Source organism: Culex quinquefasciatus, chromosome 3 (genome assembly GCF_015732765.1).
Source record: "Culex quinquefasciatus strain JHB chromosome 3, VPISU_Cqui_1.0_pri_paternal, whole genome shotgun sequence".
NCBI lineage: Eukaryota > Metazoa > Arthropoda > Insecta > Diptera > Culicidae > Culex > Culex quinquefasciatus.
This window is the reverse complement of record NC_051863.1, coordinates 193,800,231-193,813,752: the sequence shown is the minus strand read 5'-3', so window position 1 is coordinate 193,813,752 and position 13,522 is coordinate 193,800,231. Positions and strand designations below refer to the sequence as shown.

Sequence of the window (13,522 nt, the reverse complement as noted above, 5' to 3'; positions counted from 1 at the left end):
TTCATAATTGACCGCGGTGGCGCGAACCAGACACCGCACGAACCGGCAGGTTCAGCAAAACCGTTGCAACTTGCGGTTTGGCAGGGTGGCTACTTGGTTTTGGCTTTCTCACTACACGCTCATTTAAAATCACTCAGATTTAACTCTGATCAGCGTAAAAATCTCTAAAATCTGACGTTTGACTTAAAACTCACTCCAGAGTTGACGATAGTTTCCACTACTCACAACCAGAGGCGTGTTCGATTTTAAGAGAATAACCATAATTTAGTCAAGTAGCCCCCATGTCCTAGTCATTGCATGTACTTTTCAGCATAGTTATTCCAGATTGTGTGGGTTTCATTCAGAGTTTTACACCTTTGAGCTCACCTACTTTGGTCAATATTTCACTCCACATTCAAAGCCTGCTCCCAGGGAACGATTCTAACCTCAGACTTCGAACTCGATTTTTGCACGTACCCTCAATAAGTATCTTTGCAATTTCTGCTACACACCTAAGTGGATATTTTTATCTCGAATCTGCCATAAAGCAAACGAAATGGAATAATCTCACACTTTACCGAAACGAAGCCCCAACGCCCCCCTTACGCCTTACATAAATTCTTCACGTGACTGGAATTGCTTTCGATTGATCGGAGCAATATACCTTCTCCGCCATCAGGCACCCAACCAGCTAGAAGACTTCGTCGGCGACTTCCTTGGCTGCTGGCAATTGGTCTTTTTTTCTGTTGGGACGTGGTTCATTGAGTTCCCACAACCGCAACCAACCGACTTCTAAGAACTAGAAAGCAACTAGCAAGTTGGAAAAATTGCCACTGCTTTTGCTTCTTTGAGGTTTGAGTTCGATTTGGAAAAGGTGCTTCAAGTTTTGCAATGAATAATAATTTTTCTCTGGAATTTTTAGTTGCTTCCGCTTGATTAAACTTGTGATGAATTCAAATTTACTGTGATTAAGTTTGATTCTCTGTGGTAAACACAACGCAGTAGGGCTGGCCACTGTGTTAGATGAGACTAAGGATGTCTCCTTATTAAGTTTACTGCCTCCTGGTGGCGAGTAGCAAATTATTGATAAAGTAAATTTTTTGACGGATTTTATTATCTTTTGAAATGAAGCTAAACAAATTTCGAAAACTGTGAGTTTTAAATAATAAAGAAAACCAAAATAATGAGTTCTAAACAAAGAAATTAAAAAAAAAACACTGCTCTCTTTAAAATTTTGAGCACACTCTAGTGGCGGGTAGCAAAATCATTTCTAAAAATTTTCGTTTTTCATGTGCCGCACCAATTTTCAATTCCAAGTCACGAAGTCACTTATTCCGATCTTTTTCTCCTCCAAAATGGCTCCTAAATTGTCTAACAACGCCAGATGGGGAGCAAACCGATGAAAATTGAACTTTGCCGACCCCTTTCTTTTCGATTTGATTAAACTTGTCTCCTTATTACATTGAGAGCCTCCTGGCGGCGAGTAGCAACTTCTTGATTGAAACCAAATTTTGAACGTTTTTCTAGCTCTCAAAATACATTAGAGGGCTAGTTTTCGAATATTTAAACTTTTACATCATTTTGACAAACTCAAGTAATGAGTTCTACACAATGAAATATGAAAAAACACGAATCTTCAACGTTTTGATCACACTCTAGTGACGAGTAGCAAAACTATTTCATTAGATTTGTTACGTCTTCAAGGGTCACCACCCTTTTCAAAAACAAGTCATGAAGTCACTTATTCTGATCATTTTCTCCCTACAAATAGCTGCTCAATTTTTGAGAACCACCAGATCGGGAGCAAACCGATTAAAATTGAACTTTTCCACCCTCTTTTTTCGAAAAAGGAGGGCAGTTTCCGCCAAAGTTTCCCATTTTCAGCGACACTACAAGTGCCATCCCGGAGCATGATGGCGCTTCTTCTTCCCTAAATTGAAACAAGCAAACCTGCCCCAAGTGGGATGACGTTGCGGGAAGGCGTTCAATTAAGGGACGGCGACGCGCGATCGTTTAGTGTCATAAAAGTTAATAAAGGTTTATTAAACTGCGCGATATCGCGCGGGGGTGCAGTAAATTTCAATAGAAAATCGTGTACGTGCCCCCGAGTAGTTGATGGGATTTTGATTGGAAATGATACGATGGAAAATTCTTTAAAAAATCAAACAAAATCAATTTGAAATTTTTTATTCAGATTATTATTTCCAATTTTATGTTTTTTTTTTGCAATTAAAGCGTAACGTACTTTATGAATGACGCCTAAGTAAAGCAGGTATTAGACAATGACAAACAAACAAACAAACAAACTCGAACTTGTCAGTTTGGCAGTTTGCGTGCTTTGTTAACAGAAAAGTCAACCTACATAAATTTGGCGTTTTTTGCGAGTTTGGCAAACTGTCAAACACGAAAAAGTGCGAGTTTGTTTGACATAGTCTAACACCAGCTTAAGTTAAAACAAAACAAACATTTGAACTTATAGAAATTACTTATTGATTCCATTCCATAAAAGTCTAATCAAAAATCCCCGAGGAATCATCCAAACAATAACGAACTAAAAGCTTTCCATGCAAATGGGGCCAAACCTCTTTGTACACATCTGAAAAGGAAGGAAGGAAACATCTAGTGACCCATTCCCGGAGGCAACAAAAGCGAAACATGTGCCACCAAGGCCAACCAAGATTCCATTACTGTTGAGAGCTTGTTGAACAGAAGTTGCACAATTGTTGCAAATGCAAAAATGCTTGTATTTTTTCGTTTATCGAAAAATACAAAGTTTTTTTTACTGTTCGACAAAGCAACCAAAGTAACAGACTAATGGCTCTAGTCAGTTTAGCGCCTGGTTTAAGAAGTCAAGCCCCTTAAAACCAGCCTCCGAGGATTGTCACAAAAGGAGAAAAGCCAGGCAAAAAACAGCGCCCAAACAAAACAAAACCAAAAGGACCTAAGTGCATACATGTGTGCCCGCGCACGTAAGTGTCCTATATCCTGCCCTGAAGAAGAAGAAGAAAAAAGGACATCCAACGAACGAAGATTTATGGGTGCTGACTTCTTGAGAATGTCCCCGATCCTGAGGGCCTATCTTCTTCCCTTCTTTTTGTGGGTCAACAACAATTCGATGAAGCACCGTCGTAAATTTGAACTGCAATCAGGCTTTTCTAAAGGACGTATGGTCAAGCTGTCCTAACTCGTAATGGTTATCGCAAAAATGGGCCCCTTGGAAAAGTGTTTGCGCCGTCCTACATGGATTGGAATGGATGCCTTTTGATAGGGATGAGGCAGCTGAGGCAGAAGCAGAGAGAGGCTGTTTCTTTTGATAGAGGAGGGCTCAATTAGACGGCCCCTAAAAGAGCAGATGCAGAAACGGGCACTTGAGTGGTATCGCAATGAGGGGGTCGTAAAATAACTTTTACTCCGCTTTGAAACAGTTTGAATAAAAGTGATTTCAAGCAGATGATAGCAAGGCTTTCGGCTTTTGAATAGAGCCAATATGGAATTGAGATGTTTGCCGGCATCGCCAGCTTGAAGCACACCCTTCAGAAAAGGTGGTAAGCCCAGATTACATCTTTTATTAATTCTTGCCAAATATCGAGCATAGAATGGTTTGAAAGATGGCAGCACTGCTGTTAAACTATCTAATGTCAAATGTCAAGCGAGCGTCATACAACTGACGTCGCAAAACGTCAGTAAGTTTGGTGAGCTGTCGAAAAGTTTTTCAAAAAATATCATTGTGGTAACAATGATTCTAATTTGTTTGTAAACAAAAATCAACATCAACAATTCATACATAAACGACGATTTGTTTACAAATAATGGGTCAAGCAGTGTTGCGAAAAAACATCGTCAAGGGGTGATTCAAAGGAAGTAACTTCGGTGCAGGCATGCCAGATTTTGAAGATTTTCGGGCACATCACAAAAACGCAAATGAGTTTAACATGATGGCAAAATAATATTTTACAAATCTGTTTTTGACAAAAGAAGCAAAACATTGTTATCTTTTTCGTGAGCAATTCATTCAATTGAAAATCATCGAATAACATGGCAAAACAATACGTTAGAGCATTGAGCCTGTGCTCGAAAATCTTCAAATATGGCATCCCTGCTTCGGTGGTCAGACAACAGCTCTGTTGACGCACATCGTAGCGGATGTGGTCCTGTGTGTCGGGGGGAGAACTTAGTGATCCGGTGAGTGAAACGCGATCTACTTGGGGATAACTTTATTGCACAAAAGGGAACAAAATCAGGGATTGAACAACGGTTTATTGTGTCTACTTAACTGGCCCCTGAGGAGGGGTGACTGTCCCGGTCGACCATCCGGTTCAAAGGACCAAAATGTACAGAACCGGATGGGGCCGGATCACTCTGGAGAGATCCGGAAGTGGGTCAACTGTGGCAACAGCACCCGCGACGAGATCCCAATAAAGTGTCCGTTGAAGAAGATCGTTCCGTGTACGAGTAGAGCAAATAAAGTTCGTTTTGTTTCTACGCTCGCGTTTCAATTTGTCCGGAACTCTCCAGAGTGATCCGGCCTCATCCGGTTCTGTACAAGCTCAATGACGCCAAACTGTTGAACGGAGGGTGATGCAATGATTTCGGACACCGTCTATGCAAGCAATCTATGGTCAGAACTTCACTGGCTTCCAGGAAGCAAAGTAAGTACGGTAATGGCTCATTCGCAGCTCCTCCGAGGACGGAATCAGTGATGAGCTGCACCGAGAACTTCTACCAACTTCGAAAAAAGTTCATTCATAATCCCCAAATGTATAATTAAAATCTATCCCCTGGTCATCGCCGCGTCCGGGACGTGACCGTCCTGTCAACTAGCCTCTTCCTCTTACCTTGTTGGGATTAATGTGCCAGGATCTCCGCTTTCCCTGCTGCTGCGGAGTCGTCTGATGGTTCTTTGGTCCTCCTCCTCCACCGCCGCCGTACGATATCGACGAAGCGGTGGAGGTGTTTTCGTAGATTTCACTCGGGATTGGACTGTTGAGGTTCGTCCCGGGACCAATCGACGGACATGGTGAGGACGCCGGTGACAACGTGAAGCACCCGGAATCGTGCGGCTGGATGATTTTCAGTCGGTTGCCTGGACAGATGCCCTGAAATGGAGAGGAGAAATTGCGGTTTAGAAATATTAGCTTCATGAATAACCCCCCGTTCAGATGTCAAAATAGTCGCGCTAGCAACACTGTTTTCAAGACATTAGAATATATATTGAAAGTCACCCTCCAAGAACCGAGTTTGATAATGTCTGTCTAATCCAATAAAACTCCCATTTCGTAATTGGCTGTTTCTTATTCACGCTTCAAATTGTGCGTGTAATCAGGTTTCTTCCCCGGAAACTTTGGCCAAGGACACCAGTGTCGATAATCTGGCTAATTTATTTGTCTGCCCTTTAGGCATCGCAGCCGGTTTGTGTCATCTTTCCCTTTTCCGCGCACCAAAATCGTTGATGTGAAGCCAATAAAAAACTTTTCTCTGCAACGAGGGCAAGGGCCGTAAAATATCCTGTCGCTTATCGGCCCCAAATAAACCTTGAGGTGGGTTCCGGCCGGGGAATGACTTTCCCTTTTCGGCGTTGCGTTGTCCCGGTCCTGGTACAAGGTCACGAATTTAGTCAATGAGTTGGGCGAGGAAAATGCGACGCATTTGGCATTTTGTCGACGATTAGATCCGTCTATACGGCCTTCGGGGTAGAATGAGAAAGTCACGCGAAGGAATTCCTCAAAGTTAAAGTGGTATTCAACAAAATTTAATTCGGGTAGATTTTTCAGCGCCTCCGACTACGTACGTACCTTAACTCCAGGTCCGATTCCAACTCCGTAGCATTGCTTAAGAGCAACTTAAGAGCGAGTTTCTTCCAGCTGAGGGGTGATGCAAAGAATTTCCCTGTTTGCAGAACGAACTGTCAAATGCGTTGTCCAGGGTTGGCAACTCCCCGCCAACTTGTCGATCCTGCCCACGTGGTCGCGGTTCATCCATCACGCAAACCCTACTAAATGGAAAAACTTCTCACCCCTTAATGAATACAAATTACTTTACCGCGTCGTCAGATATACAAAGTGTCTGACAGATTCCCGGGTACGTGCGTGATACGAAGAACTAGGGCCAGAATCAATCTTAATTTCCAGCAACTCCCTCCCCCTCTCATTTCACACGTCAACACGGCCTGACGGTCTGGAATTTTGTCGGTGAAGAAGCGCGGGGCAGAATCAATTTGAAACAAACAACACGCACGAATAAATACGTCAAAATTAATTTACACGCTGGCACCACCCTTCGTTGCTCCCCTCTCCAAGGCTGTCAGTCATAGGAGGCGATGGGTTTCCAGAAATCGATGGCTTAAAGGGAGTTTTTCTTTTCGGATACCGAGCAATCCAAGCAATCGAACTTATTCCGTCGAAGGAGCGGTAGATTGGATTGTTGACGTGGGTTCGTACAAGTGACGGAATATAGATGGCGCGCACACCGTATCACTGGTACCAGGAAGCTGTCAGACGTGTATCGCTTTACGCTTGGTTGCGTTTTAGAGTGTGTGGGAAACAATTTGAATAACTGATAACTTAATTTTAGCATTTCGACAAATTGGTTTGACGGGAATTAGCATGCGTGTGGTGGGTCCGTCTGGTTGAAGTTTTTGATACGCTGTTGGGTGGCCTTGATATATCTTTTGGGGAAGCAGTGTATATTTGGATCGATCTTTCAATCGAAGAGATTTTTCGCTATCAAGTTTAGTTTGTTGGAATCACCCCCCGTTTTCCATCACTGCGATTGTTTTGATCGAATTGACAAAAGCAATCTATGACATTTAGTGTTGCCAATTTCTAACTTTTCAAACTTTTGAAACAGGGGGTAGTTCAAAATTATTTTTGTAAATCTCAAATCGCTTTAATTTCCGCTTGAAGGGCTTTTCACTTGTTATTGCTTAACGAAGTGCAAGTGTCAACAATATTTTTATTGATTCCACCTCAACCAACAAACCATTAAGACAAGTCTAATAACAAAGCTCAGCAAGGTGATAAAAAATCAATAATCATTAGGGGTCTCAACGGGAAAGTGACCATAAAAGCCATTATGCTGATTCGGCCGGAATGGGACCATAAAAATGTAATTTTTCTGAAAAATGCATCCACTCAAACCTGCTAGCTGCGCGAGGCGATGTCTTTATGAATTTGTCCGGTGATTTTGTTTTATTGTTTAATGTGGGACATTTTTATGCTCCGGTGGACATGGGACCGGAGAACCACAAATTATGGTCAGCGCGCGGCAGTGAAAAAGTGTTACACATTAAACCAGGGGGGCGACATCTATATCTCACTACAGGCAGCTCACCCGCAGCCAACACAAGCTGTCAACTTCGGCACCAGAACAAAAGGAAACTGTCGATTACGGCGCCAGCACAAAAGAACAGCTGTTCGTTACGGAACCAAAACAAAGCAACTGCGCACTGTAAAAAAAGTACAAAAACTGCAGGCATAAAATGAAAATAAAGTAATTAGTGTTTTATGTAAAATTTTACCGCAATGTACGTTTAAAAGTTAGTTAATGTTTTTGAGGTGATTTTTATCCATTTATTTGCAAAATAAACTACTAAAGTTATTAAGATATTAAGCACACATCGGGCCGATGACCTTATTAAAAGTTTTACTTTTATCACATGAAACGTTTAACTTAACTACTGTGTAATTTGACTTTTACTACAGTAATTCTTATAACAAAAATTGAATTATTATTAAACAAAATATTTTTGTTTTTACTGTGCACAGTTTACGCACGTTATCAATCTCAATCACCCAAGATGGCGGCCTTTAGCATCCCCCTGCATTAAACCAACACCGATGATGATCTGGACGGACGGTGAAAGTGACCCAGAGGCTGGCTTGAGGTGGCGTTTGATATCTTAATAATTTGCGGTTACCAAATTAATGGGGGACCCCGGTCGAGGTCTATTCGTGGCCCAAGGGGGCGTTCATCAGGTCGATTGATACCTTATAGTGCGGGCTTGGCCCAGTGTTGGATTGTGCAATTTTGTTGTGGATGTTATGTAAATGATAATTGCCGGTGGGTATGAAAATTAAGATGTTATGTTGGCTGGAGAGCCGGTCTATGATTATGAAATTTGCAGGTTTTACCAGTCAGAAGAGCGATGTGTTATTAGACAATCTAAAATATGATTCTTTTTTAGAAACAAGGGGTGATACGTGAAATTTTAAAGTTGTGCCAGCTTAAAGCGAATACATAACCTACAAATTTTCTTGCGGTTAACTCAGAGAAATCTTATCGTCGCAACATCTTCCGCCAAGCCCTTTGCATTATTTCACAGATCAATGGTTTCATCTTGAGCACGGGATGTCTTCCGCAAGGACATTTGCAGTCTCCAAGACCATCGGACCCACTCATGGATGAAATTGTTGGGGCAAATAGTCCCAAAATCTGACTGCAACTGACAAAGCTTGTTCATTTGTGGGATAAAGGGGGCTGCCAGAGACAATCGAAAAGGGTTTTGCGGAAACTTTGCCGTTCGATACTGTCCAGCAATAATTCTGGGATGTCTACTTTTGCTGACAGCGGCGCTCGGGAAGGAAAAGTTTTCCGGGCTATCGGCAACAAGACATAAATTGGCCCCGGTCAACAACACGCACGCATCGATGAAATTGGGCAACTAGAAACGGATTCTGGTGAAAGTGGGACAGAACGTTTCCGTTTGTCAGCAGAATTGTTTCCGAGTTTCGAGAGTAGATTGTGCCATAAAAGTATGAATATGGAATTGAAACAGTGGAGCTTGGGAGATATTGCTGGGAAATCGATTTAGAAACACTCTGGTAACATTTGATTTGAAGTTGCATGCTTTTCAAAACAAAATTTTAAAATGATCACCGCGGTTTCACTGTTGTGAGGGGTGATTCACAAGAATTTGTTAGGATGATGCCAGCATTGATTTGAAAAATTTAGATGATTTATTTGAAAGAGGTTTTATTTTTTGTTTTTTTCTAATGAATAATAATTGTATTTTCTATTTTTTTTTATTTTCTCAGTGTTGCCAATTTGATTCATAGATTTTTAAATAAATCATTTGGATCAGTTTCAACTCTGTATTTTTTCTAGTGCTAAATAGTCGAACTGCAGTCGAGGGGTGATTTACAACAATGTGTTGTTTTCCGTGTTGCCAATTTTGCCGAATGAATTTTAAGATGATTCACTTGATTTAAGTCGGGTTGATTGCATTGCTACCAGTTTTGATGAAACAATTTTTGAAGAATTATTTGGAGTTTTTTCTAGAGCATAAAAGTTGTTTGCTGGCGAGGGGTGAATATTTGACTAGTTGCAGTGTAGCCAACTTTCACAGAAAAAATGATGGTAATATTCATCAGGAAATGGTGACAGATTTTGTAGCAAAAAAAAAAGATAAATTTTACCCAAAAAAATGATGAATTTTCATCAGAATATTCACCAGGTTCACATTTTTACACATTTTTTATGTAATATTTCTTAAAAAAAGAGGTAAACTCAACCTACCAAATTTTCAACATTCCAAAATTATACTTTTTTTTCTGTGTTTATTCATAGATTTGTAGATAATTTTTAGAACAGTTTTAACTCTGTATTGCTTCTTGTGCATAATAGTCGAATTCCGTGAGAGGGGTGATTCATAAAAAAATGTTAGGTAGATTGCCGTGTTGCCAATTTTGCTAAAAGAATTTTGAGATGATTGATTTGGAACCAGTTTCATTTAGCATTTTTTCTAGTGTACTTTTCAATATAAAAAAGGCACAAATTCTCCAGGGTACCATCATGTTGCGTTCATTTGTCCCAAAAGGACAACGTCAGCAAGAACCGTTCCACGCGCCATAATAAAATATATTTATTTCCATTCTCTCGCACTGAAAAACAAAACCCACAATCGGCACATAAAAATTGCTCACAACTATTCTGCAGGACGAGCAACCCCCCCCCCCCCCCCTGGACGACATCCTCTTCAGTTACCTCAGGGGTGGAAAAAAGGTCGTAAACAAGGGCCCAAAACAATCGGCTCTTTTGGCTGGTTAGGTTTCGGCCGCCTTTTCCGCAGTGGCTGAACAGGAAGCGATGGCTTTTCAATTTTATACGAGAGACTCTCGAGTTGATCAAGATTGGAAGCTGTCGAGGGAATAGAAGTTTAAATCAAACAAAAGTTTGAGGAATTTCCACCTTTTAGTTTGATGGGATCAATCATAGGGTAAAGTAGGAGGTTATTGACCACGGTCGGAATTTTTATAGCAATTTTTTTAAAAATCTTCACGATACGTCACTCTACCCTAGCTTCACAAGGACCTAAAAAAACAGCTGCATCACTTTTTTTTCTGCGCTGCAGAACTAACCTCGAAATCGTATCGAATTACAACACACAGAGAGGCCGCCACCGTCGTAGCTCGTCGCGGTCTTTATTTTATGGACCTCAAACAAATAAAAATTAACACAAAACAGGCTCGGGCTAGGCTAAATCATTGCCCGGAGAAGCCGGTCGAAGGACGGTGGCAGTAAAATAACAAAAAAAAAAAAAAAGATCAGGCAGAATTGAGTTCACCTGAAAGAACCATTGAGAGGAGGGAAAAAGAAACAGCAAAAAATTTGTTCAATTTGGTTCGATTTGTGGCAGATTTTTTTTGCTCTCTGTTATTTATGTAATTGTTTTGCTGTGACGAAAGGATGGGGTATGAAAAAAAAGTTGGGCTCAAGGCTTGAACACAGAAACATCTGTGGCAATGACTACAGCCAGACAGTAAGTGAAGAGGCTGAAAAATTACACCGATAAATTGATTTATTGAGCGGTAATAATAGGAGTCCACTTCACAGCGAGTCGCAGCGTGTATGTTTTGCTGATTTGGTTGGTTGTCGTCGGTTGAATGTGAGGTAATTAATGAAATTGAAGGAAAAACGAGCAAAAACGAACAAAAACGATAACATTCAAAAGAACCATCCAAACGAATGCTATTGAATTGTCGTCCAAGTGAGCGGAATGATGGCACAAAGAGAACATGAAAAAATGAGCTCATGCAGAAGGTGGTTTTGACTCACACGGTAAAGTCGCATAACTTGCCTTCGCAATCGAGCGTGACGCTGGTTCAGATCTCGTTGGTGGTACTTTTTTACGAGCTTCGTCTGTTTTAGTATTGATGGGTTCAAATGAAAAAGTTGATTAAGATATGCTTTCAAGACGCACCAAGATCGGAAATAAAAAAGCATAATCAATCCCAAACGACACACAGCGTGGAGTTCGTTTTCTCTACAGCTCGAAAGGAAAAACCTTTCCGAAACCGCCAGCTATAAATTTTCCCACCCATCAGCCGACATTTCCAATCACCTTCCGCGATCGAATTGCCATAAAAAATCGGAAAACATCTCCGCAACCTTTCTCTCACTCCGCGGCGAAGAAGAAAACTGGATAAAGCAACTTTTCGCACGACTCCAGCTCCACCACCAGCAAATATCTAAATGTATCGCGCACTTTTACGATTCGTTTTTGAACGGAAAAAAGGGAAAAATTTACAGCTGTTTGGTGAGGTTGGGAGCCACAGAAAACAACAACCCCCCCCCCCCCCCACTTGCCCACAAAGTGAAGATTGGAAAACGTGACATCGACGCGACGACGCCCCACGCCACATGGACGCTTACGTAACACCCAACCCCGACCTGCGTCACGTCTGGGCGACGACGACGACCGCCAAGAAACCGGAAAATCGAAATTAAGCATTTTGTCAAGTGCAGTGACTTCTTACGGGTTTGACTTGGCCACGACACGGTGCAAAATTTTAATGAAGTTTTCCGAGATTGTAGCGAAACGGCAAGAAGAAGCACTGTTTTTGCCCTCAAACGCAGGAAGAGACCATAATGGATGCTGTAATGCAGTCCGGTCGTGGCTTTTATAAGCCGTGATTTTCATTGGAGTGAATCACGGGACCGTGGAGTGGAGCGGAATTGGAAAACGCAGCAAAAGTGCGAAATGCTCTCAATTGCGATCAAAGTAGCCTAGTGGTAGCGTTAGCACTAACGCTAAAGTGACAGTTTCGAGCGTCCTATCCCGCTAACGTCAAATTTTAGTTTTTGTAATCACAAGGTCACGCCCATTTCACGGTTCCCGCGAGCCGGCAAGTGTCACTGTCCGCCCGTGACAGGTTCTTTCTGGATACGGAACCGCGTCCCTTTAAAGATGATGGTTGTTGAACTTTTTGACGGGTTGGTTGCGCGCAGAAAGATTGGCGCGGGTTCCTTGACTGAAAATTCCTGCGAGGAAGAAAGGCGAGCACGATTCGCATAATTAACATATCAAATAGTTGGTGCCCGGTGACGTTCTTCCGCACTCTTTCGGGGGCTTTGGCCATGGCAAAAACCGGAGCGCTCCGACATCGGTTTGACTTTTTTTCTTGTTGACGTCCTAGTACTGTGAAACTCTGATTATTTGACTTTTTTTACTCGAACTTTTTCAAAGAAACTTGTGATGATAAAACTGTCAAACCAGCGGGGATTTACTGCAGTTGTTCGACTCCATAAATCCGATTTACTTCATCTTGCTCGGAAGTTCTTGCTGTTTTTTTCCTGCTTGTTTTGGGGCACGCTTGATTGCGCTCTCATATCATTTGCATGGATTTGCGGCTTATTTTTGCTGTTGCTTTTGTCGGAACTTCATAGAATAGTAGTGTATAAACCCCGCCTTTTGTTGATCCTGCTGACTTTGTGCAAAGTTGGCTAGATAGACTAAAGGATTTAAGCTGAGATTTTTAAAGGAGCCATTAGACTACGACAAACAAACAAACAAATTCAAACAAACCAACTTTTTGACAGTTTACCTGAATTTGTTTCCAGAAACGTCAGCCTGCATACATTTGGTTTTGTTTGCAATTTTTCCGCAAACAAGTTTGTGAGTTTTGCAAACCGTCAAAAACAAAATAAGTGCGAGCTTGTTTTTTTGTTTGTTTCCATAATTTAATAGCTCCTTGATGAACAAAAAAGTGTGTTATTTCAACAAATTCAAGTTAAGTCTTAGTAGGGAAGGGTGGGGAGACTTGATTTATCACAAAACTATGAACTTTTTTATTATTTGAAAGCTTAAACATTCAACATTTTTTAGCTTACAAGGATTATTGATCCAAAGAGTTTTTTGAGTAGCGTTTTTTAAGATACTGACATTTTTAAAATATTACGAGAAATTCTTCTTCATCCGAATCGTAAATTTTCTGTAAGTTAGGCCGTTGCAAATGTTTTTGAAGTTTATGTCCCTCGACTCCGATCGGGATCGAGGGAGGGGGGGGGAATAACAAGCCATGGTCTCATCAATTGAATAAAAAAGTGTTTTAAAGTGCATTTTACACCTGCTTAGTTGTTTTGCAATCATAAGTTTTCAAAATATCCAAGTATTGAAGAAATTTGTTTTCGCCGAAAAAAACCTTTTGCGGTGCTGTACATTGAAATTCCACAAAAATTGAAAATATTTGTATCGATCCCAGAAATGCTAAATATGATTTTAAACGCAGGAAAATGCATTTCTAATTGATTTCAGTTGGTTAGACTT

At 41.2% G+C, this 13,522-nt stretch overlaps 1 protein-coding gene across 2 annotated transcripts in view; it reads right to left on the bottom strand.

Annotated features, from left to right (window-relative positions):
* LOC6030979 (breast cancer anti-estrogen resistance protein 1) overlaps positions 1-13,522 on the bottom strand; it is a 105,941-nt gene that overhangs the window by 19,118 nt on the left and 73,301 nt on the right. For both annotated transcript variants that reach the window (XM_038261442.1, XM_038261444.1), the window contains exon 3: positions 4,815-5,075. In XM_038261442.1, coding sequence (XP_038117370.1) covers positions 4,815-5,075 — 261 coding nt within the window. The remainder of the gene's footprint in view (positions 1-4,814; positions 5,076-13,522) is intronic.